General features: G+C 39.1%; 4 protein-coding genes across 7 annotated transcripts in view; 2 read left to right on the plus strand and 2 right to left on the minus strand.

Annotated features, from left to right (window-relative positions):
* The first annotated feature begins 3,530 nt into the window (after positions 1–3,530).
* On the plus strand, positions 3,531–23,506 carry Cap-D3 (Chromosome associated protein D3). Of its 2 annotated transcripts, XM_073970577.1 has the most exons (10): positions 3,611–4,241; positions 4,302–4,386; positions 11,529–12,451; positions 12,514–12,690; positions 16,468–16,628; positions 16,845–16,986; positions 17,057–17,959; positions 18,074–18,233; positions 22,616–22,908; positions 22,976–23,506. In XM_073970577.1, the coding sequence occupies exons 1-10, from the start codon at positions 3,690–3,692 to the stop codon at positions 23,438–23,440; spliced, it is 3,861 nt and encodes a 1,286-aa protein (XP_073826678.1). In that variant the 5' UTR covers positions 3,611–3,689; the 3' UTR covers positions 23,441–23,506. The 2 variants fall into 2 exon arrangements, with proteins under 2 accessions (XP_073826677.1, XP_073826678.1); XM_073970576.1 differs by having other exon boundaries at positions 3,531–4,386.
* On the minus strand, positions 5,755–7,381 carry Coq6 (ubiquinone biosynthesis protein COQ6, mitochondrial). The gene has a single exon (XM_073970582.1). It carries the CDS (start codon positions 7,305–7,307, stop codon positions 5,880–5,882), a length of 1,428 nt encoding a protein of 475 aa, XP_073826683.1. The 5' UTR covers positions 7,308–7,381; the 3' UTR covers positions 5,755–5,879.
* Positions 8,664–10,717, plus strand: Kaz (E3 ubiquitin-protein transferase Katazuke). The gene has a single exon (XM_073970583.1). It carries the CDS (start codon positions 9,309–9,311, stop codon positions 10,488–10,490), a length of 1,182 nt encoding a protein of 393 aa, XP_073826684.1. The 5' UTR covers positions 8,664–9,308; the 3' UTR covers positions 10,491–10,717.
* Positions 23,438–25,890, minus strand: part of SmydA-3 (SET and MYND domain containing, arthropod-specific, member 3) — a 37,480-nt gene continuing 35,027 nt past the window's right edge. For all 3 annotated transcript variants that reach the window (XM_073970579.1, XM_073970581.1, XM_073970578.1), the window contains one exon: positions 23,438–24,329. In XM_073970579.1, coding sequence (XP_073826680.1) covers positions 23,737–24,329 — 593 coding nt within the window. In that variant the 3' untranslated portion in view covers positions 23,438–23,736. The remainder of the gene's footprint in view (positions 24,330–25,890) is intronic.

Consider the following 25,890-nt stretch of genomic DNA (forward strand, 5'->3'; position numbering starts at 1 on the left):
AACTGCGAAATTACCCTGGAATTGAATTCTCCGTTGGGTTGCATGTTAAATAGAACATGTAAACAGATGTAATGTAGTGACTGCTGCCTATTGAATGGCTGTGCAGTATGTCTGCAGTGTATTGGGTGGTAGCTGGTATTGTGTTGTTGTGCTATATGCAGAGTATTTAGTGGTAGCCAGTATTGTGTTGTTGTGTGATAACGTCACGTTACAAGGTATAAAATAATCCCCCCCCCCAGAATTTTGTCGTATATAGCGCTATAATCAGCGTACAAAGGACTATCTATGGTAAAAAATTAAACCCGACCCGAGAGGAGCCCCTAAACGATACTTGTTCTGCATCATACTGCCCAAACATATTCCCCGGCTAGACATCGTTTTCCGAGCTAAGATTGAAGTGACCATAAGTGTCCTTGTCCCACCTCACACGTTTAACTAAGGTAAACATTACAGAAATACCGTTAAACAACATAACCCATATCTACTGATGTATGGACTTCATCCAATGTACGTTTTGTTTTCTTAAGGCCTAGGTACATAAGCTGCCTTGCCTGCTTGCTTCTGATAAAAGAATAAAAAAGAAAAGGGCAACCCAGTTCGAAATTTGCTCGACCTTCTTTATTATTTTATTTTTATTATGTCAAAAATGAAGCAGGAAAGGAAGGCAATCAGGCAAAGCTGCTTATGTACCCAGGCCTTTAGGGCTTCCCAATAAATCTTAGGCCATGTTTATATTATAGCCTTTTGCAGGGTTAACCTTCTTTATGAGGATTTATTTGAAACATAAACAATATGTAATTGACATTTGAAACCCAGTGGATTTGTTAAATCCTGATATATAAACGTACTATTAGATAACGAACTTTTGTTTAAAAACAGTCGTAATTTATTAAAAAAAATAAATGTAAATGTTTTTATAAAAATCAAAGTAATTTTTTCACTTAAAAGCTAAATGTTTAAAGAAAGGCATTTTCAGTTTTCAAATTGTCACGGTGTTGCACTTAAATATCTAAAAAAAAAGTATCATTAAAAAATCTGAAAAATAAAGAGAAATAGTCAATAAAAAATATAAAAAAGTATCTATATGTTAAGACATACCTTTGTAATGGATCACATATTTCAGTTTCGGCCACTGACGATTTGCGTTAAAATAGTTGGATAGGTTTTTAATATATTAAATGTTTGTCCATGGTTAGTGAATGATGGAGGCGACGGTGAATAGTTTTCTTTATTGTTTTTCAAAAAATTGTGATTATTTGATTTCAAACATGTATATTTTTGTTTACTTTGTAGCTTCGGATCTTGTGTTTCTTTGGTCAATTGTTTTAATTGTAGAAATTTAGCAATAAAGAATGACATGATGACGTTTTTGAGAAGATTTAGTGATGATGACTGTAAGGAGTAGTTAATGCGAGCGATGATGACTGTAAGGAGTAGTTAATGCGAGTGATGATGTCTGCCAATATTACAAGTTAATTTATATACCCTTCGAATTCCTCAAACAGGTAACGACTGAAATGTCTTTACCTACAACCAATAAACATTTCCACATCTGCTTTTATGCTTAAATGCATAATATGTAGTAATTAGGGAAATTTTGAATTATAGAGTATTAATCTTACCTACAGCGAAATTATGTATAAAGGGTTTTCCATGTACATACATAACTAATCTAATAACAAACATACATACATAAATACATATATATGTATTAATAAAGTGGATTGGATTACATCTGGATTTTATGAGGTTTCCTAGAAATCCATCCTACTTTCTTTTCATTACTAGGTAGCTATTATTAAAAATTGTAGTTCCAACTTCTCCCAACTTTTCAAGAGTGTAGTGGTTAGTTGATAGTAATTGATGGTTTCAAATTGGTTTGATAGCTCCTGTTTCAGAACTGCAAGAATCTAAAAATAATTATTATTATTTTTATTCTATTATTTTTTTTTCTATGCCATAAAGGAAAAATTTTTTATCATAGTAAAATTAGTATATTGTTGCCGTTTTGGAACAGATTAACATCTATTTAACAGGTCACGTAAGTAGCACAACAACAACTCATTTTTGGCGGAAAATTATTCAATACGTCAAAATGTTTGTTTACGTTTTCATACAATTTATTTATTTATTTATTTATTTATTTATTTATTTATTTATTTATTTATTTATTTATTTATTTATTTATTTATTTATTTATTTATTTATTTATTTATTTATTTATTTATTTATTTATTTATTTATTTATTTATTTATTTATTTATTTATTTATTTATTTATTTATTTATTTATTTATTTAATCCATTTATGCAATACAAAGCCTTTAAGGCCAAAAACATTACATTTCAAATATATACATCTGAATAAACATACTTATTATATAAAGGAAAAATATGAAAAGTTTTTGAACTATACGTATTATACAATATTAATTTCAGTATGGTCCCCACCATAACAATACAAGAAGAAGAAAAAAGATATAATCAGAAATAGTCCTAGTTACAAGTAACACTAATGTTAAGATTCTAACACGATCAAAGGTCATATTATTCACAATAAAAAAAAAATTTTGACAGATTGAAACCAATCAGCTGTTCGTTTTACGCCACCTTATTATTTCATCATGGAACAGATCAATTATAGCTTTGTTCCCGTACTTTTTAATAGTAAAACTCGTAAAAAGTTTTTTTCAAAAAGTTCGGGAACGCAAAAATGGAAAAAAAACGTCAAAAAAGCTGGAACAAATGTCAAAGTCGGCGTACCAGCCAATCAGACGCCGGCATTCATGTTACTATTTTTTACGCGCTCAAATTTGTCGAGTAAAAAGTTTTTAAAGAGAGCGTCATTCAGCGCCATTTTTGTTTAAAGAGAAGTGAACATTTTACAACTTTTTTGTGTACGGGAACGGGTTTTGGTGTAAAATGTGTAAAAGTCGTAAAAAATTGTAAAAACTTTTTAGTTCTGGAACACAGCTTATGTCTAATATTTATTTTATTTTATTGATATGTTCCAAAACCTTAAAGAATCTACACATTTTTCCTTTTTGGTATCGGAAAAATATTAAAAGTTAGTAGATTCTTACCCTGCGTTTAAACATGACAGGACAGTTGACTTCATGTATTGATTGTCAAAATCCCAAAACTTGCCTATGTTTGACGTAGGCCTCCCAATTTCTTTTTGTTTTCCGTTAATGGCGAAACCTATAACTCTTGTTGTTGAGTGTGCGTTTAAAAAAACAAAATACATGTATTTCAATTTGAAATGTACATGTATTTTGTTTTTGTATTTTTGTACGCAAACGCAACACGCAGAGTTATAGGTTTCGCCCTAAATTATATTAATTATATATTCTGCATCCGGACGATAACGCATTTTGACAACTGGTATGAAAATCAGCTGTTTTTGGCGTTACATCTTATTATTCCACCATGCCATCAATTAGTATAAATCAACCCTGTGCTTATCGTCAAAATTTGTTGAGCTTCGATAACGGTGTAAGCTTCGATAACGGTGTAAGCTTCGATAACGGTGTAATAATAATCGATATTTGATTTGCCATCTCTACTACGTTGTGTTTTGTCGTTTTTGTTTTGACTCCAAATCTTTATTGTTTTCTGTATAGTTTTATCATATCATTCGTAGCGCGTCATTCTATTTTTTTTTAATTTTCCTAAATGTAAACAAACGCCATGAGTGAATTATTGAAAATATTTGAAAAATTGAGTGAATATTTTGTAAGCGGTTTAGTGTGGGAAGAGATTGAAGACATCTTTGAACAATTTCAAAGGAACAAAAACACCACAGATTCAAATGAACATCTCCAAAAACTATTAAACATTCCATTGGTTCAACGTTGTGTGGATGAACAAATCCAATCGAATTTACTTGAGTTGTGTGTGGCCATACGAACTTTGCGTAGTGATTCCGTTGGGAGCTATGATAATACTTTCGATTGTTGGGATCAAGTGGTTAAGGTTGCACCACGAGATGGCTATTTGGCTTTCATATACACTTTGGCGGGATTAATACAAATCGATCCGAATTCATCGCGTTATATTAAATTATCTCTGGTGGCTGTGAATGCATATTTTTTAACACTCACCATACCAGGAGCAAAAGGATTTCACATCTTTGAAGAGGAGCTCATCACTCATTGTCTGCAGGTGTTTGGTCTGATTGAACGTCTATCAAATCCTGATGTTATCAATCGTATGTCACGTAATGAACCGATACAGATATGGGTACAATTCTCGACATTTTGTGATGATTTAAAATTAGTTCTTCGTTATGTCCATTTTAAGGATTATCAGTCGGCACGTAATGGAATTTTGAATAAATTAATTGAAATCCAGTATGTGAATCATGAGAGAGGTTATGCGAATATGTGTAAGTATTAAATATGATATACATTTTTTTATTGAATTTTTTTTTCCTTTAGAAGGACAACAATTACAATTTGTGGTGCGAGATAGAACGTTTATTTCATAAGTCGAACTTGAAATACGCGCCAAATCCAAGCCAAATACAGTCGAAATTTTCTAAAACAAACTTATCTGTAACGAATACATCTATACTTCCATATAACGAAGTTGTTTTTAAGGCGTAAGTTCTCTAACGAATTTTCCTTATAACGTACTGATTCGTCGGTCCCCAAGTGCTACGTTATAGATAAGTTCGACTGTAGTTTCTTTATCGATCGAGAGTTGTTTAGTTTCGTGTTTTCAACGTTTACAGGAATTCATTTTCCCTGGGCCCACTGAGCAAATATGTGACCTTTGGGTGGAAAATGTGAAAAATACGTGAGGATCTGCATACATCCCATATAAAGTATATTCTTAGATCACCAAACAGTGCTGCCTGCTAGGGAGCTGAGGACCTTGTTCCTACATTTCAACTTGTCGCAGATAGCTGTGGCATGCGCGAATGAATGTTACCTCAAGAATCTTGCTGTAGTTAGTGGTCGGAAATCTGTTGCCATCGATCAGGACATTCAACTCTGTGCTCACCTCCGCAGTCCATTTTGTAAACCGAGTGGCCGTACACGTGGAAATTGGCCATACCGGTGGAAAATGTCGTGAGATCGATCAAATAGTAGGTCAGTCTTTTACAAATGCCATTAGGGAAGGTACCTGATGCCATAATCGTACAACTATCCGCATAAGTGATCACAACTCTGGAGCGTGTGGTACACAGGAAATGTGGAGGTTAAACAGTTGTGGAGATATCACTTCACCTTGGGGAACTTCCTGTTTCACTCTACGCGGCTTCAGCTTCTTATTCCTAAATTCCACGTAAGACTGGCGTATATAATAGATTTTTTAACGTTAGAGACTTGGCTGAGAGAAGTCTCCCTTGTCCCGTATGGGATGTTGTGGAACAATGTTTGTTTGTTTGAGACTTGGCTGGAGGATAGTCAGCTCGATGTCCTCAAACTGCATGGAGTGCTTGATATTATCGAAGGCTTTTGTTAAGTCGAGCGCCACTAACACTGTCCTTTCGCAAAGCTTATTCTGGTCGAGTCCCCGTCTATTATGTGCGGAGATGACATGCTGCGGTGCTGTGCTGTTGATGGTACCACATTAGGTGTTCTCTCTGGCAGCAACTAAAAATCTTTATAAAATTCACATTCCACCGTATCTTTGGTTGAACCTAAAAATCCTTATAAACCCATATTTTGTGACCTTTTGATGCTCCCAACAAAAAAGTTATATATGTATGTACAATTCATAGAGAGTTAAAAATACATTCAAAACGTTTTTTTATAAAAAATCCCATTTATTTTTTAATACCAGAACAAACATTTTCAATGTTAATAAGGATGAAATTCAGCCTTAGGCCATAATAATACAAAATTTTCGAAATTTCCACATAATCTAAACTTAACCCATAGCTCTCTTCATAAAAATATCTTTAATTTGTGGTATATTATTGGTCAATTGGAGACCCAAACTTCTTAGCAATACTACTGGGCTAAATGTTGTCGTATATAATGTGTGGAGACCATGAATACCCACAATTATGGGTACATTTTTGGTTAAAGCTCGCTGTTCGTATTTCGTTAGATATTGCATATCGCTCAATTTGGCACCGGCATATGTGCCCTCCGCCAATGATTCGACCAGAAAAGTTACATCACTAAAACCAAGATTAACACCTTGCCCCGCCAAGGGATGGACACGATGTGCAGCATCACCCATTAATGCTGCTCCAGGTGAAACATAGGATGAGGCATGTAGAAATCCCAAAGGAAATGTGGCTCTAGATTTGTCCATAACACCAGCAACACGTGGTGGATATTGTCTCAGAGTATTGGTATTGTGACCCAACAATGAATTCAATACATCCAAGGCCTTTACGGCAACATCACTTTTGGGAAATTCCTTGCAAAATGCTTCATTAAGGGCATCAATAAATTGTTCTGGTGACATGTTTAACAACTCCTTGGCATGTGGAATTGTTGTGCTCCATACAAGGGAACTTAATTTGTCCGTAAGCGGGAGTAAGGCCACCGGTCCAGTGGGTATAAAACGTTGCCATGCCACTGAATTATCACCAGCCTCAGACAACTCCAAGGTGGCCACAAGACCCATACGTTGGTAGTCCATGGAGAAAACATCAACAGCCATTTCTTTGCGTACCAGGGAATTTGCGCCATCTGCACCCACCAGAAGTTCGCATGTAAACTTCTCGCCACCTTGTAATGTAACTTCGGAATGGCCTTTTCCGGTCTTGGAGGGTAACTTAACATCAGCTATCCTCGATAGATTACGCACCAAAACATTTGGTGAATTTTCATTTAATTGATTATAAATCGAGTCCAACATTAAATCATTCTCCACAATACAGGCTACATCATCGGCAAAATGTTCATGTTGAAAATTAATTAAAGCATCACTATTGGCATCCCAAACCTGCATTTGTTTTACTGGTTTAACACGGGCATTTGTCATGCGTTCCCAAATGCCAATAGACTGGAACAGAGCAATTGTGTTTTTGTTTATTGCTGAAACACGATTACCATATGGTTTGTTGACATCGAAACCTTTAAATGGTGGAGCACCTTCCAGTAACAAAACTTTTTTCTCCGCCAAGGTTTTGTTTTGAGCAATTGACGCTGCCAAAGCTGTGCCCACTAAGCCACCTCCACCAATGATTATATCATAATGTTCTGTGGCACCACCACTTGTGGCTGATTGCTGTTCATTTAGTCTTGTGCTGACACTAAGGTTTCTGGTCACTATGAAGTGATTTTGGATTCTGTTTATATTAAAATTTCTTAAAATTCGTGAACTTTTCTGTAAAATCATCTTGCTCCCGATCTGATGTATTTGCTCGATTGTTATAAAAGTTTGACGTTTGTATATTTCACAACTGTTTTTGTTGCTCTTTGAAATTTGGCTCTCTTTGCTATACAATTTGTTAATAATGATGTTGGAGATGGTAGATTAAAAGTGTACACCTTCTTGATACAACTTTGGTAAATGATGATAGAGTACATTCAATATTGGTCTGTTCCAAACTGCAAGAATATATGTATTTTTACTATTTTTTTGGATAACATAAAGGAAAAAATGTTATCGCAGTCAAAATGAGTAAATACTTGCAGTTTCTGTAACAGAGCAATATGTTTATCTTAACTTGTCGATCAAGAAACTTTTATTCCTCCTCCCTCCTCCTCTTCCAAAACAACTGATGTTATTGAATGGAAAATTTCCTTTTACATGAAGCCTTGCTTAATTATACCAAAAATGTATTTAGTGTTGGTTAAGTTTTACAAATATCTAGCTAAAATTCAGGGCGGATTAAATAGGTGTAACGCCAAAAACAGCTGATCATCATACTAGTTGTCAAAATGTATTATTGTGAATAAAATCACATACAAAATGTAAACAAGCAATTCACACCAATGCATTATTGTGATCAAATTTGACGTTTGGTATGATTTGATCATGGTGGAATAAGAAGGTGTTACATCAAATCATGTCGCCAAATTTGCTCACAATAATGCATTACTGTGAATTGGTTGTTTACATTTTGTATGTGATTTTATTCACAATAACGCATTTTGACAACTGGTATGAAGATCAGCTGTTTTTGGCGTTACACCTTATTATTCCACCATGGATTTGATGTAACACCTTCTTATTCCACCATGCTACATACACTGGCATCTAACAGAAGTGTTTTATGATTTACTTCGTTTATTTGACCGATATTCAATTCTTCCTCTTCTTTCCAATGAGCTCACTTTAATATTGTGTATTTCAGAGAAAAGAAAAATAATAAAATCTTTGGGAACAAATTGAATACTCTACCAGCTGACGGGAAAAAATTTGAATTTTTTTTTTAAATTGTAAGTTTTTCCTAAGTAGCCGGCCTTCGACCGGGGATTTAAGACTTTCTCCTATGGACAGGAGCCAATTTAGGGCACGAAAACAACATTTTTTTTTTAATTTAAAATTTTTTCTTACTTAAACAAGGGAATTTTCGGAACTTAAGAGGCCCATATCTCTGGAAGTATGGACTTCCCCCGGAAAAGTTTATATATTTGTGATCGGGACAACAAGATCTACCTGTGGTAATTTTTCCAGATTTTTTCCGCCAGGTGGGAGAGTATTCTATTTATGCCAACCTTTGTTCTCTCTTTTAAAAATTAGTTAAGTCTAGTACACATTGACAAGCAAAACTGACAGTCATCGAGGACTATTTCGTGAATATCAAAGCCTAACTTATACATTTCTTTTGAAATCTCTAAATAATACCGTATATATTGTATTTCAACAGTTTTTAGCTAAATAAAAGTTGTTATTTTCCGGAAAATTGTCCTAAAAGTACGTTGACTGTCAGTTTTGAATGATAGTGTGTACTCCCCTTTATATATGCAGTTCTAAACATCCACGCGATGAAAATTTGATACTGAAATCCTGCATGGTGCCATAATAAGGCCGCCATCAGACCATCTGCTTTTTCACATGTATGACATCAGCTGTTCTGTATATTAGTATACCCAAAGTGACAACATACATGTGAAAAAGCAGATGGTCTGATGGCCGCCTAAATAATGTACAAAAAACGTCACTCTCCCACACTCATCTCTGATTGTACCAAACGATAACACTTGTTATCGAATCGAAGAGAAGACGACAAAATAATAAACAAAGAAACAAAATCATTTTTCTGGCAACATTGTAGCTGAAAACGACAGATTCGTAAAACAAAAGGAAAACAAAAATAATCCAAGAACGTAATTACGAAGACGACATTATTCCATTTCCACCTCCATCATTTTGTAATTAATTTGGTTAACAATGTCGGAAATTAAATCCATGGAACATGCTACCTTGAAGGTGCCCTACGAGGTTATTAACAAAAAATTTCGTGTAGCTCAAAAATCTGTCGACAGGGAGGTCGATCAAATTCAGAATTATTCCAAGGAAGTTGAAAAGGCTTTAATGCATCGTCCAGTTATCTCCGATGTCAGCAAGCTGGTGGGTAATGTTGTACAACGTCTTCAGGTGCTGAAGAGAAAATCGGATGAGGCCATTGGTGACGAATTGAATGCAAGTTTTATATGCAAACGTAAATTGGAGCATTTAAAGGAAATTGTTCAACGCGACAGCACCACCAGCGAAGAGGTGTGGCAAGCATCAATTGACCAATGGAAACGCGTACGTATGGATCGTATGGTTATAGAACATCTTCTTCGTATGGGTTATTACGAGACGGCAGAACGTTTAGCAAACTATTCTGATATTCGTCATCTTACAAATTTAGATATTTTCCACACCTCTAGGGAAGTGGAAGAAGACTTGGCAGCTCACAAAACCACAAAATGCATTTTATGGTGTCTGGATAATAAATCCAAGTTAAGGAAAATCAATTCCAATATTGAATTTGATTTACGTGTCCAAGAATTTGTAGAGCTGATACGCAAAAATCAAAGAACAGAAGCTGTTGTACATGCTCGAAAATATTTCCCAGCATTTGAAAAGACCCAAATAAAGGAAATTTGTGAATGCATGGCTTTGTTGGCCTATCAACCAGACACCACAATTGAACCTTATCGCAGTCTATTCGACATTAATCGCTGGAACAATTTGGTTCTGAAATTCCGCAATGAAAACTATCGTCTATTTCAATTGTCCTCACAATCTTTGCTCAGTATTGCCGTACAGGCTGGCCTGTCATCCCTCAAGACACCCCATTGTTATTCGTTTAATTGTAAAAATCTCAATTGTCCCGTGTGCCAAGAAGATTTCAATCGCATTGCCAAGACCTTACCCTATTCTCATTGTGTTCAGAGCCGTTTAATTTGTCGTATAACTGGACTTCCCTTGAACGAACACAACTTACCGATGATGCTGCCAAATGGACAAATATTCGGTCAATTGGCTATTCCTGAGATTACCAAAGAAAATGGAACAGTATTGTGCCCCATAACGAATACGAAATTTACTAATCCAAAAATTGAAAAGGTTTTTGTCATGTAAAGAATAGCAGAATTTATAATTACCTTTCGTTTCGTTTTTTTAATTGATAAATTGCCATCAATTTTCTTTCGAACTACCTATTATTATTATATAGTATATTACTAACACACACACACTCAAACACAATCACTTAGTATGTAATAATGGAACAAACGATATCATCATGAATTATATTACTTAAGAATTTTATTTTGAAATAAAGAGAGATAAAAACAATTATAACAAAAGGGAGACTTTTATTTGGGGATACAAGTTGTATGCAGGTGGATAATGAATTCATTTAGGAACACCAATACAGAACATTTGTGTCATCATTTAAACTAGGAATGGGCAGTTTTTCTTTTAATATCATTGGTTTCTTATCCATTCTATTGGAGTATTTGCCTTTTGGTCTTTTGATGGGTAATCTTTCAAAACTGTCTGGAGTCGTCAATATGCCGGGCGAGTTACTAATCCAACACCTAAATCCATGACTATTAAAGTTCTCATAAGTGAACGTGGTACAGGAAATTTTGATGGCAGAAATGACTCGCCCCTTCAATCCACGGAAGACAGGCAATCGGACACTCCACTCCCCGGTCCATAAGGATGTCCGTGGAAACTTATTTGATTCACGGTCACATAATGGGGTTTATCATGAGCGGCGATTCCCCGTGAATTTTTTCACTTTCTCCCTTAAGTTGCAACGCCGGAAAGACAAAACTCTCGGGGAAATTTCATTCATGATAACCCCCAATATGTCCGTCTAGTGGGCATTCCACTACCCACAACCTGTTTACGCGTACGGTAATGATACGATATTAAATTATATTAAAGAAAAAATGCTTCCCCAAAGGGCGGATGGTTTTATTTTAATCGTCGATTTTATAACATTCTTTCGGGGCCAAATAAAGTCGTGGACCTTTTAAGAATATTTTACATCAAGAGAGCCGAAACTGCATTTTTTTAATATTTTTACTTTCAGGGACCGATGAATAGCGGGTTAAAAAAGATATTTACTTTCCCCTATTAAAATTCTTCACCCATTTCCCTTTTCAGATGCCGCAAATTTACACATGAAATGTTTTGAAATCTATGAAGAAATGATAAATGCCCACAATGGTGATCCGGAACAAACCTTACTGAAACTTATGAACCTAACGGTATTTCTTCATACATATCCATCAAAACCCAAATCGAATCAATCAACAGCCAATAATATTAACACCGACTGTGAACATATTTCGGATTGGTTTATCAAATCGATTTCTAAATACCCACGACTCTTGGTTAAAGTACTAAAATTCTACATTGAATGTATTATCACAAATCCGGTTCGCAATTGGAAAACAGAACAAATACAAAAGGCTCTTGAATATGCAGCTAAATATGATGCTGCTCTCTTTACGAAGTGCAATGAATCTTGTGTAGAATTTCTTTGTGATGCGGTGTATGCTGATGAGGTGATGATAAGATCTCGTGCCATTGACCTAATGTCAAAGATACTACAAATGGAATCACACGTCGATTGGCAAATGTTTCGTCATGAAGTTTCGGACATACCAAGAGAAATTTATCTCATCAAAGAGCTAATAGATAGTTTACAAGATCAGAACAACAATATCAAATTGAAATCAGTGCAGGCTTTACACACAGCCCTAATTAAAGGTTCACCAAATGCCAGAAAAATTCTTACAGAATGTTTAAAATATACCGAGTTTTGTGATATGAGTGTGGTACTGCCAGATGAACCAAGAGTGGGGAAAAATGAGATACGTTTCGAAAAACCCAATGCCCAAGAAGCTAAATACTCATTTCAAGGTCATGCCATAATACAAATGTCCATACTCAATTTGCCATCATATGTCTATACACATCTCTATCAAAGTCCTCTCTCGTATATCAGAAGAGCTGGTATAATGCTAATGGAACAATTGGTTAAATTAAATCCATTGATAATTTTCAATACAAATTTTGTAAAGGTATGTTTACAAGCCGGTATCTTTTTTCTTAATAAACTTTAGTTTTTTGTTATAAATTCCAGGAAACTTCCCTATTGGTGGCTGAGCCCACAGCCTTGGTGCGTAAACAAACTATGCTTTCCATTGATTCTATTTTGGAATCTTATCCCAATTGCTATCCAGTAATATGGGTATGGTGTAAGATTATTTCACCCATGCTGCAAGATGGCGATACAAAAAATATCGAAGTTGCAATGGAGGTATGTAAAACAGGGTGAACTTTTTATACCCTCCACACAATAGAGAACTTAAAACTAAAACCTTTAAGATAAATGAGATCAGAAACATGGTATGACAGACAGAGAGAAAGTTATTTCAATAATTGAATCATATTTAGGAGGGTTGGCGTTTTTTTTTTGGGATGACGACTTATATTTTGTTTTTCAAAATAGTCAGGCTTAATCCCATAGTCGTTGTTTTAATATTTCATTAAAACAACTTTAGTTTATTAGTTGTTGTTGTTGTAACAGTGTTTTTATTATGTTTATATGTTCGTTCCTCTGTTCAATCTGGCTCTGGGTCTATCTCTAGTTCCAGAAAAATGGCTGCTTCGATGGGATGTAGCCACAGATCCACTGGAGTTAGATGGGTAGGTTTGGCGGGGCAGTTAAACAGGTGTTGTGTGTCGTACGGGCCCATGCCGCATACTGGGCCTATGTCTTGCACGGCGCGCTCGATTTCCGCCCAATACGAATTTAGGCGACTGCTATATCCCGAGCGTAGTTGAGCCAAAACTACTCTGGTTTGTCGTGGCAGCTGACGCTCCTCAGCAGCGATAGATGGAGGATGTACTTTATTCACACTATAATTGCTTAAGGCCTTGGCAACTGCGTCCGTGTGAATGCTATTCAATCCTGCTTGATACGCTTGTTGAACTAGGGGTTCTCTCCTGTATCGTTGGACCTCTCTGTCTAGAGCATGGATATCCTTCCTGATCTCCCTGAATGTGCCGGCCCTACCCACAAGATGGTGATTGGGATGGCTCACACGATAACATCCAAGCAGGTACTGCAACGAAAGCATCTCATTGTGTTGCTTTACAGGAAGAATTTTTGCCTCCTCATGTAGATGGTCCACTGAAGATTTGGACCTGAGATTTGCTGTTTTCAGGGCGGCATTCTGACAAGTTTGAATCTTTTTCCAGTTCGAATCACACAATCTCGGGGACCAGACTGGAGCCGCATAGCTTACCACAGACCGACCTATCGCGTTATACGTGGCCAACAAGGTTTCTTTATCTGCACCCCAAGTGCTGCCGGCCAGGGACTTGAGGACCTTGTTCCTACTTTTCAGTTTGTCGCAGATAGCTGTGGCGTGTGCGCATGACTTGAATGTAGTGTCGAATGCGACCCCTAAAATTTTGGTGCAGTTTATGGTCGGAATTCTGCTACCGTCGACCATGACATCCAACTCTCGTCCAAACTGCGCTGTCCATCTGGTGAACAAAGTGGCTGTAGACTTTGTGGCGGAAATTTGCATATTCCTCGAGTGGAAAAAGGTGCTGGTACTGAGGTGAAGGTACTTAACGCCAGGATCGTGCAATCATCCGCATACGTCACGATCTCAATGCCGTCTAGAGGGGGTGGAATACAGGAGAGGTAGAGGTTAAACAGTTCCGGAGATATTACCCCACCTTGGGGAACTCCCTGTTTCACTCTACGGGGTTTGGACTTCTTATTCCTGAATTCCACGTACGACTGGCTTCCACACATATAGTTGACTATCCAACGTTTCAAGCTTGGCCGGAGGGTTGTCTGCTCAATGTCCTCAAACAGCGTGGAGTGCCTGACTGTATCATAGGCTTTTGATAAGTCAAGCGCCACCATCACTGTTCTATCGCACGGTGATGGTGGCCGTCTCTGGTTGAGTCCTTTACAGCTATATGTGGTAATGGCGTGCAGCGCTGTTGTCGTGCTGTGCTGCTTACGGAATCCATGTTGATGATCGGCAACTTGATAGCTATTTCTGATACTGGGGAGGATCAAGGCCTCAAGTGTCTTTGCTACGGGCGACAAAAGCGAAATCGGTCTGTACGATTCACTTTTGCTGGCATCCTTGCCTGGCTTCCGTAGTGGGACCACCCTGCCCATTTTCCACGTTGAAGACTTTGGTGAGATACTCGACTCCCGGCTCATCCAGCTGCTTCAACATTACCATGGAGATTCCATCAGGGCCCAACGCTTTGGATGATTTAGCGTTCCTTATGGCATTGGCAACATCATCCATTGTAAATTGTGGTTTCTCATCCTCGGCCGGAAGTGATCTGATGCGACGTAATACTCTTCTCTTCGCCCTGTCACTCTCGGGATGCTCGACAAACTGTCGATTGAAATTACTTGCGCACCTCTTCGGGTCAGTCAACGTAACGTCGCCAAACGTGACTGAGGTCCTATCTTCCCTTCTTCCAGGGTTCGAGAGTGACTTAACCGTTGCCCACAATTCACCTATACCGGCTCCAATGTTGCAGCTCTTCAGATGATTTAACTATTTGTTCCGCTTATGCTCGCCGACCAGCCTGTTAACTTCCAGTGTCAGCTCCCTGACTCTGGAGTCATTGGGGTTGATACGACGAAGCTCATCACGCTCATTTGCTAATCCAGTCGCCTCTGCTGGGAAATTTGGTCTTACTTCGGGTATTCGACCAGCAGGGATATGGCGAGCGGCTGCAGCAGTGATGATGTCCCGGAACGTCCTTTCCGCTACCCGAACATCAGAAGGATTGGGCCAATCAGATTTTTTATGATTGACGAACGTGCGGCGTTCAGAGGTGATGAAGTCGGGTGGTCTGCTAATGGAGACAATTATGGGGAGATGGTCTGATACAAGGGAAATGACGGGTTGCCAGGTAACGTCATTTGTCAGACCAGGTGACACGATGGTTATGTCAGGCGAACTGTGACACTCTCCTCTAATTCTGGTAGGGGCGTCCTCATTGACCGTGCAAAACGTAGAGCTATTAATCTGCTCAGTCAGCGCTGTACCTCTCTGGTCGTTTCCGAGGGCCGAATGCCACATCTCATGATGCGCGTTAAAATCCCCCAGGACCAGACGATTATGACCTTGCAAGAGCGGGCTAATGTCAGGCCTATAATCAGGGATACAGCTATTTCTCGGCGGGATGTATACATTCAGCAACTCTATCTCGGCAGCTCCACACCTGACTGCTACCCCCATACATTCCATGTACGGGTCATTAGAGACAGACTCAAGCGAGATAGGTCTGTATTGGACAGACTGGTGCAATAGGAAAGCCAATCCCCCACCTTCACTTCTGGTGCGATCTTTCCTCAGAACATTGTAACCATCACAATGCTCTAAGCTGTGGTTGTTGTTCAGCTTGGTTTCCTGCACCGCCGCGGCCTTGATGTTCTTCCGACTCATAAAATCTACTATCTCCTCGATCTTACCTCGGAGTCCATTGCAATTCAATTGCCAAAAGGCTGCATTTTAGGGGATTGGGACAACAACGGCTGGTGTTAAAGGCTGTGTGTGCTCAAATAGATAAGTGTCCAAAGAAACACTCTGATCGAGAATTTCTTTGGCACTACCTAAACACGAGCAACTTCACTTGCAAACAAAACCAAATCTTTCCCACTGCTATGCGTTCGTTGATTCTCAACGAAAAAATGCATAACCAAGTTGTTGGTATTGCTTAATACAGCAAATTACTTTACAAAATATTTCAATAAATAAATAAATTAAAGTTTCCAAATTCCACAGTTGGCCCAAATAAGTTTGAAAGTACAAAGCTGATATTGCCACCGTGAAGGAAGTGAGAAATATCTCAAAAAAACACCTAAATTCATAAGTTTATATGTGGGTTTGTAGTTAATCGGAGACAAAAAGCTTTGTCTCCAGATTCAACCCGATCAATGAAAGACTAACGACGATTCGCATTGAATATATGTCCATGTCCCCACCGAAAACCATTCGAATATATTCTGAAAAATACTAAACAAATACATTTTTATTTGCAGTGTTTTCGTTCCAGAGTCTTGTCCAATTTAAAGAGTATAGAACAAACAAATAAAGCAGAACACTTTATGCCATGGGTCATTATACGAACACTACTGTCGACACAATCACGTTTCTATTTGCAGAACTGCTTTCATTTGGCTTTGCAGCAAAAAATGATAAGGTAAGAAACTGAAAATTTCATGAAAGAAAAGCCGAATTCAGTGTCCTGATGAAAGGTCAGTAAGCAAAAGTTCACCGTTTCTTTTTAAAAATCTTCTTTCTTTTATGAAACTTTCTGGACTATTTGAGAAACGTCATGTACGGCTTTAAAAACATTTTTCTATCTTAACTGTTATTTTTCAATCTCGAGTTCTTTTTTATTTTTCTATTTTCACAGTCCCCAAATGGTTGACATAGTTGAGTCCCATTTGCTTACATCAAATTCCACCGAAGCCTGGATAGTTTTAAATTTTATTGCAAGTAAAATGAAGAGTCGAGAACCAGATGCTTTGTTGCATCAGTTTATAACGCTACAATCTGTAAGTTAATTGTCTTTAAACATACTTTCGTATTAACCCTTTCTCTTCAATCCCTCCTCTTTGATTACAGTGGAATAAGGAACAAAATATGTTGATAGCTTTGGAAGTGTTAGCTAGCTGTATTAAAGATTTTTCACACACCGCCCTAAATCATGCCTTCAATCACATATTGACACTAATCAAAAGTGGTCAACTATTACCAACTATAATAGGCAAAGCATTTGATTTTCTTATACTCATCGACAATCGTTCGAATACATGTAAAAGTAGAAACGCCAAAATTGATCCTGCCTCATCAAATCAATGGCTTCTGGACTTACATCACCATCTGGAAAATGAAATACTAAATGGTATACAATATTTCCCAGATAATCGTGATACATTTATGTCTCAACTATTTGCCTATTCTGAGGTAAATCTTCAAACTCGCCTTCGACCACAACCGACAATAGTAATGTTCCTACACAAGTATATGAGTGAATGTATAAAAATGCGTGAAAATGAAATGGATTTAGACAATGCTCGAATTTTTAATTGCATCATACAAATCGCAGGACGCCTATCGTTACGAGATGGTTGTGTTGCCACAACAACATGTGCTCTATATGCCAACGTCTTGGCCATAAATGATCAACCACCAATTGTAAATACCATCATAGTTTCACTAACGGATTTGTGTAAGAAGCATACACAAATTGTTGAACGTATTGTTGATAGGGTGTTGCGTAAACTGAAGTCACCGTATGATGTTAATCGTTTGGAAACATTTAAGTGTTTTGAAAAACTAGTGCTACAGGATCAAATAAAGCTAAGAGGTTCAATATTATTGGCTCTACTGGCTGCGTTACTAGATGAATGTGAAGATTTGGCCAAACGAGCCTCGGACTTTTTTGCCGAATTTCTATCGAAGAAAAATTCAACATTGTTTCAAAAGTGCCTAATCGAATGTCCATTTGTTTTTAATGAATATAAGGTAATTATAATGGTCATATGTATGTACAACAAAAAAACAGGTGATGTTTGTTTAACAGGTGCGCAATGTGTGTATCTATATGAAAATGAAATTTATTTTTTTTATTATTTCCAGAATTTCGATGGTTTGGATAGCTTTTCAGAAACATTTATCAAATCTCCCCTAAAAGGTGAATCTCATCGTAAACACCGTCAATTGCTATACAAACATTTAATGGAAGATATGGATGATATAAATATGATATTATATTTTGGCCAATTAAAATTAATAGCGGGTAAGTTAATGCCAGTATATACAGATTTAGAAAATAGCTCCTGAGGTACACCTTCCCTTTGCCTGAATTCCTTACTAAGCCTAACCCTGTTATTAACATAAAATTTGAGAAAATAATTTATACAATACGGAAAACAACCGAAGAAAAGTACATACGGAAACCGTAGTCCCCATGGCCCATTAGACCCTTTGCAAAATATTATTCTAGCCTCTATATATTAGGATATACCGGTGAGAGTGTGTGGAAAACAAAAAGAAATGTAAGACATTATGAGATGACAATATAATTTTACTTCTAATTTCATGAAGTGGTTCACAGTCCTTGGATATCTTCAAGTGATTCTGGTATAATATCTGTTGTTACCTATCTTTGCTACCTAGGGAGAATTGCAGGGTTATGATGGTTTCCTGTATCTAATCATTTCGAATCTGCTTCAATTGATTCTCAGTACTTCCACATGCTACTTGGTGTACAAAAATACCTTGGTTATTATTATCCAAAGATCTTTGGACTTCCATCGTTCCATTGAGGAGACTTTTCCAAAATTGGGCAAAAAACCACTCTTGTTTGCCTTTGCAGCTGGCATTCTTCTGCTCACTGAGCACTCTGTATCTTTGTTGTGGCTTGCGCGGGCGACTTAAACATGTCAATCCCACGGCAGCGGGTTCTCTGTACCGGATTGACCCGGGACCACACAACTTCAGCGTTCGGGCCAGCGGCTGCCACCTCAGTGTACATGTGTTTGTATTTGTTTCGTTTTTCTGTGCTGGGAGCGGCATATCCCGGAATGTCTGCTCCGGATTCTTTTGGTCCGTGCCGGGACGGAGGAAAACCCAGGACCAATATATTTATGCTCGATTTGTCACATCCGCATCTTCACCCATATCCAATCTTCGGTGAGATGCGATAGATGTCAGAAGTGGGTGCATTTAAGGGGTTGCTCTGTACTTGCCCACGCGAGGGACTACGATAGGGACTATGTTGCTGCATGCTGCGCGAACACAGCCCCCAGTGAGTCGTCGCCGTCAGATTACGAAACTCCTTCGTCATCGGATTACGAAACTCCCTCGTCATCAGATTATGAGACTCCCCCGCAGTCCAATCGACAACAACCACACATGCAGTCTTTAACACCAGCCGTTGTTGTTCCAATCCCAGAAAATGCATCCTTTTTGCAATTTAATTGCAATGGGCTCCGAGGTAAGATCGATGAAATAGTAGACTTTATGAATCGGAAGAAGATCAAGGTCGCGGCGGTGCAGGAAACCACAGCTCAGTACGTTCTGATGGTTACAATGTAATAAGGAAGGATCGCACCAGAAGTGGAGGTGGGGGATTAGCTTTCCTCTTGCACCAGTCTGTTCAATACCTATCTCGCTTGAGCCTGCCTCTAATGACCCGTACATGGAATGTATGGGGGTAGCAGTCAGGTGTGGAACTGCCGAAATAGAGTTACATCCCGCCGAGAAATAGCTGTATCTCAGATTATAAGCCTGAAATTAGACCGCTTTTGGAAAGTCATAATAGTCTTGTCCTGGGGGACTTTAATGCGCATCATGATATGTGGAATTCGGCCCTCGGAAACGACCAGAGAGGTACAGCGCTGGCTGAGCAGATTGACAGCTCAACGTTTTGCACGGTCAATGAGGACGCCCCTACCAGAATTAGAGGAGAGTGTCACAGCTCGCCAGACATAACCATCGTGTCACCTGGTCTGACAAATGACGTTACCTGGCAACCCGTCATTTCCCTTGGATAAGACCATCTCCCCATAATTGTCTCCATTAGCAGACCACCCGATTTCATTACCTCTGAACGCCGCACATTCGTCAATCATAAGAAAGCTGATTGGCCGGGTTTCAGAGAGTTCACCAATCACCGCTTCAGAGAACTGCCCAATCCTTCTGATAATCGGGTAGCGGAAAGGACGTTCCGAGACATCATCACTGCTGCATCCGCTCGCCATATCCCTGCTGGTCAAATACCCGAAGTAAGACCAAACTTCCCAGCAGAGGCGACGGGATTAGCAAATGAGCGTGATGAGCTTCGCCGAACCAACCCCAATGACCCCAAAGTCAGGGAGCTGACATTGGAAGTTAACAGGCTGGTCGGCGAACATAAGCGGAACAAGTGGTTAAATCATCTGAAGAGTTGCAACATTGGAGCCGGTATAAGTTAATTGTGGACAACGGTTAAGTCACTCTCGAACCCCGGAAGGAGGGATGACAGGACCTCAGTCACGTTTGGCGACGTTACGTTGACTGACCCGAAGAGGTGCGCAAATTACTTCAATCGACTGTTTGTCGAGCACCCAGAGAGTGACAGAGCGAAGAGAAGAGTGTAACTTCGCATTAGATCTCTTCCCGTCGAGGATGAACCACCACAGTTTACAATGGATGATGTTGCGATTGCCATCAGGAATGCTAAATCACCCAAAGCGTTGGCCCCTGACGGAATTTCCATGGTAATGTTGAAAAAGCTGGATGAGCCGGGAGTGGACTATCTCTCTAAAGTTCTCAACCTGTCGCTAGCCACCCTTATTGTTCCCGAAGTGTGGAAAATGTGCAGGGTGGTCCCGCTACTGAAGCCAGGCAAGGATGCCAGCAATGGTGAATCGTACAGGCCGATTTCGCTTTTGTCACCCGTAGCGAAGACCCTTGAGGCCTTAATCCTCCCCAGCATTAGAAATAGCTATCAAGTTGCCGATCATCAGCATGGATTCCGTAAGCAGCACAGCACGACAGCAGCACTTGGGGTGCAGATAAAGAAACCTTGTTGACCACGTATAAAGCGATAGGTCGGTCTGTGGTAAGCTATGCGGCGCCAGTTTGGTCCCCGAGTTTATGTGATACGCGGTGGGATAAGAATCAAATTTGTCAGAACGCCGCCCTGAGAACAGCAACAGGGTGCCTCCTCAAATCTACAGTGGACCATCTACATGAGGAGGCAAAGATTCTTCCAGTACGACAACATAATGACTTGCTCGGGTGTTACGTTGAGAGCCATCCTAATCACCATCTGCTGGTCACCGATACACCCAGGCATATCAAGAAGGATATTCATGCTCTCGAGACGGAGGTCCAACAATATAGGAGAGAATCTCTAGATCAACAGGCATATCAGGCAGGTTTGGACAACATTATTGTGTGAATGCAGTCATCTATAGCAGCTGAAGCGCGTCAGCTGCCACGACAAACCATAGTAGTTTTGACTGAGTTACGCTCGGGATATTGCAGTCGCCTAAATTCCTATTGGGCGGGAATCGATCGCACCGTGCAAGACATCTGCCCAGTATGCGGCATGGGCCCGCACGATACTAAGCACCTATTCAACTGCCCCGCCAAACCTACTCATCTAACTCCAGTGGATCTGGGGTTACATACCATCGAAGTAGCCACTTTCCTGGAACTGGAGATAGACCCAGTGCCAGATTGAACAGGAGAACGAACATACAAACATAATAATAAAACACTGTTACAACAACTTCTGATCTTACCGAAAATAGCTATGGCTTGCGCGGACGACTTAAACATGCTATCTAACGTTACACACAATATTTTGCGGTAGAAATCACGATACAATTGAACAGAGGGAGCCTTATTTCAGCCGTCCAGGGTGGTGAACAGTGTGTGGTGGATTCAGTCGCGGAAATTTTATATTTCTCAGATGGAAGAACTGCACTAAGTCAGCTATGTATGTAGATATTTAATCTATCACATTCCATAGATATCACACGTCTTGGAGAACTCCTTGTTCTGTCCTACGGGTCTTAGACTTCTTATTTCGAAACAAGGGGAAGTCTTTTTAATGACCTCGAACAGCTTGGCTTGGCTGACGGTATCGAAGGCATTCGATAGTTTAAGAGCCACCGTGACTGTTCGACCGCACGGCCTGTTTTGGTTCAGTCCTCAACTGATATATGTGGATATGGCGTGTAAAGCTGTTCTGATACTTTGGATTTTGTGGAATACATGCTGATTATGTTGCCTCTAGTATATTTGATAAATTGAGAACACCATTGAGATTATTTCTTGATTATCCAACGCTTTGAATGCTTTCGCGTTTCGGATAACGTCTGCAACATCGTTCATCGCAAATTGTGGTGCTTAACTTCTGTACCAAATTATAAGACTCTATCGTAAATATTGCAAGTTCTATCTAGAACATCGAGTTTTAGGCAGATCATAGGGTCGTATATACTTTATAGGGTCTCCGACGAATATTTCGGTGTGTTACAAACGAAATGACAAAGTTAGTATACGTTGCATCTTATGGTGAAGGTGGTGGTGGTGTTGGTGTTGTGAATGTCCCCTTGTGATGCGTTCTCTCAATAATAAATAACACTCCCTTTGATTGTGTCTAAATTACCCCCCAATTTGCAGAGAAATCTAAATCTGACCCCCTAATAAAAGAACCAGAAGGCATCGCTCTTGTGAAAGATGTTCTCTATATACTGAAAAAGGTGTGTCAGTTAACCAAAGAACAAAAACAAACATCAGAAGCGGATGGAGGAGATAAAAAGGAAGAAGATGAAGTTTTGGCAGAAATTAACGAACTCAATGAAGCAAATCAAGAAGGAAAAGGCAATACAAACAATGCGGCTAATAAAAATGCTACAGCCACAGGTCCGGGCAGAGGAGGAAGAAGAAAAAAGGAGCTTACAATGCCAGAAGCAGTGAGTACAATATTTAACATACTTTGTGTCACATTAAAATACAAATTCCTTTTCCTCCCTTTTGCAGATGACGTTACTTGAAAAATCTTTGATTTTTATACCCACAATTTATAAAAACATCCATTCCCACGATAACTCTATACAAGAATCATTTGATGATTTATGTAAGGCTCTGTATAAAAGATTTCCAAACTTGGTTGATTATGCCCAGCCAGCAGAATTTTGGAACAAATATCGTAAATCAAAAGTTGTGGTAACAGGAAAGAAATCGGTGAAGCGAAAAACACCCAAAAAGAAGAAAAAGAGAAAACCACGAGACTCGGAATGTGAGGGTAGTGCAGCCGAAGAGGAAGATGATAATGATGGCGATCAAGATGATGATGCAGATGCTGAATCAAATAAGTCAAATGAAAGCGATTCAGATGATGAAATTTTAAATGTAAAAAGATCGAAAATTGTAGAAAAACAAAATTCGACTAGCATTACATATTCTCAACTCTCAATGGATTATATATTTAAACCTAATATATAATGAAAGAAGCTTTATTTTTGTAAATAAGATAAATAAGATTGTTATAAATAAATAATTTAAGTTACATTTTTGAGGGTGTTTTATTTGAAGAAACTTTTCATTTCATGTCAAGATTTTTTCCAGGAGTTATGTATGTGTCCTATAAAATATAACCCTACCAAATACATTTACATTAATTTTTTTTATATGAAATTTTATTTTTCATTTAAAATTTAATTTTACCACTAAAATAAATAAATTGCATCACTTAAACTACACGAACACATGCAAATGTATTCATATGTATGTATAATTCTCTAAACACCTTCCAATCCCTCAACACTTTGCATTAGCTGTTCCATAGCCTGCTTAGCTACCAAACCCAAAACACCTTCGTGTGATTGTTGATCTTCATGTTGTAGAGTTTCGACACATTCTTTCAACACTGCAATGGCTTCTTCTAATTGTTCTTTCAATTTTACACCACCCAGTACACCGGCAATAAAACCACTCTTAGCCAGCAGGACAATTGGTACGTGCAATTCATACAGAATTGTGGCCTTTGTTCTACTTAGACCCGGTTCGAAAACATTCAATACACGTAAAACTTGACGGCAAATTTCCTCTTTACGTTCGAGGAGGACATCAGGCAATTCTACCATTTCATAACCTTGAACACGACCATACATTTCAATGAGATTTTGTTTCAATCCAATTTGTATGTAATGTAAGGGATGTAGGACAACGCGATATTTTTTTAACAGAGCTTCCGTTTGTTGCAAACGTTCTCCAGACATGGGCAAAGCTTGAACTTCTGCCACCTCGGCTTGTATAACAGCTAGGGCTTTGTTCACAGCATCATTGGAGGTTTTAAATTCACACAGGGTGCATCGCCATTCGGTGCGAGGATCTGAAAAAATAAAAATAAATTGGGTTATTTTTCAAGGATTATTTCACAGAGGTATGGGGATAAAGACAGGGATAAGGCAACGGTCGCCAACAACTAAAACTCCAGTGTGAAAAAAACGGATGGGCAGGGACGACAACAACAGAAGTCGATGACATAAATGTCAACTTAAACATAAACCCCCTAAGTCTCCGAGAAGATACCATCCCGGGCGACATTTGCGATTATTTATCAATGACAGAAGAGGAGGACGCTATGGTCCCAACATTGATCCATGTTTCTGCCTCCAAGGTACTTCACTCCAAACCGTCGGAAAGGATTCTGACGCGATCTCTTCGATTGGACCGGACTTGCCAAAGTCGAATTGCCACCAGAACAGGACGTTCCCACAATCGCCATCAGCGTAATAGTCTCGAAAGGGGTCTCTCCTGCATATGAAGTTAGGTGAGGACGGTTTCTTTGAAACTTCAGGCGGTTACCAGTTTGCTCAGGGGACCATATTCTGGGAGGTCCGAACGAAGAATGTACGAGAACACAAAAATAAAACTATCACAAACACACGGTACACCTAAAACAAGGGAGCTTCAGGCCGTTACCAGTTTGCTCAGGGGACCATATTCAGGGAAATCCGAACGAAGAATGTACGACAACACAAACATAAAACGATGACAAACACACCGTACACCTAAAACAAAGTAGCTTGGCGGCTTTGCCCCTACACTTCGCCCGCCCAACAATGACCCTTAGACATTTTATTCGGGCCCCACGTTGGGCGCCATATTGTTACGTGCCACCTGCGTGGCTTTAAGGGGCTGTAACCAGCTTTCTCAGGGGGGTCATCTTGAGGGCGGTCCCAACCCATTCCGCCGTAGCCCTAGGGTGGACGAACAATTATAATTTAACGAAGTCTGTACGAGAACACAAAAATTAAGCGATCACAAACACACGGTACACCTAAAACCAGGGGGTTTGTTGGATTTGTCCCCACACTTCGCCCGCCCATCCTTGATCCTTAGATCCGAATACTAAAAATGTTATTCGGGCCCCACGTTGGGCGCCATATTAATGAGTGTCGTCTGTGTGTCGCTACTGGGCGATAACCAGCTTGCTCAGGGGCCATGTTCAGAGCGGTTCCAACCCATTACACCGTAGCCCTAGGGTGAACGAACAATTATAATTTAACGAAGACTGTAACAGGGGGCTTTTTGGCTTTGACCCCACACTTCGCCCTCCCATCCTTGACCCTTAGATCTGAAAACTAAAAAGTTTATTCGGGCCCACGTTGGGCGCCATATTGTTAAGTGCCACCTGCATTGGCGTTAAGGGGAACGACAAGCGGCAACGTCCTGTTCTGGTGGCAGTTAGACTTTGGCAAATCCGCTACCAGGGAATGCTGGGGAGATGTCAAGGCCGTCGGCTACCCATCCACCTCTAAGGGGATTCCAAAGCAGATAACTCAATCTCAACATGTGAAGGTTTAGCAGATGTTGAGATCTGTAGATCAAGAAGATCGTGAAGAAGCCAACAGAATACGAAGACTGCACCTAAAGGCGGTCCCGCTGAG

This window comes from Musca autumnalis, unplaced genomic scaffold (genome assembly GCF_047663935.1).
Source record: "Musca autumnalis isolate F117 unplaced genomic scaffold, ASM4766393v1 scaffold_2, whole genome shotgun sequence".
NCBI classification, from domain to species: domain Eukaryota; kingdom Metazoa; phylum Arthropoda; class Insecta; order Diptera; family Muscidae; genus Musca; species Musca autumnalis.

What these genes read in the sequence shown, in the direction of transcription:
- Coq6 (XM_073970582.1), bottom strand. Translation starts at nt 7,307, where the DNA reads ATGATTTTACAGAAAAGTTCACGAATTTTAAGAAATTTTAATATAAAC.
- Kaz (XM_073970583.1), top strand. Translation starts at nt 9,309, where the DNA reads ATGTCGGAAATTAAATCCATGGAACATGCTACCTTGAAGGTGCCCTAC.
- Cap-D3 (XM_073970576.1), top strand. Translation starts at nt 3,690, where the DNA reads ATGAGTGAATTATTGAAAATATTTGAAAAATTGAGTGAATATTTTGTA. An exon ending in CCAATTAAAATTAATAGCGG is followed by an intron (nt 18,234 to 22,615) that starts GTAAGTTAATGC and finishes CCCAATTTGCAG; the next exon opens with AGAAATCTAAATCTGACCCC. An exon ending in AGCTTACAATGCCAGAAGCA is followed by an intron (nt 22,909 to 22,975) that starts GTGAGTACAATA and finishes TCCCTTTTGCAG; the next exon opens with ATGACGTTACTTGAAAAATC.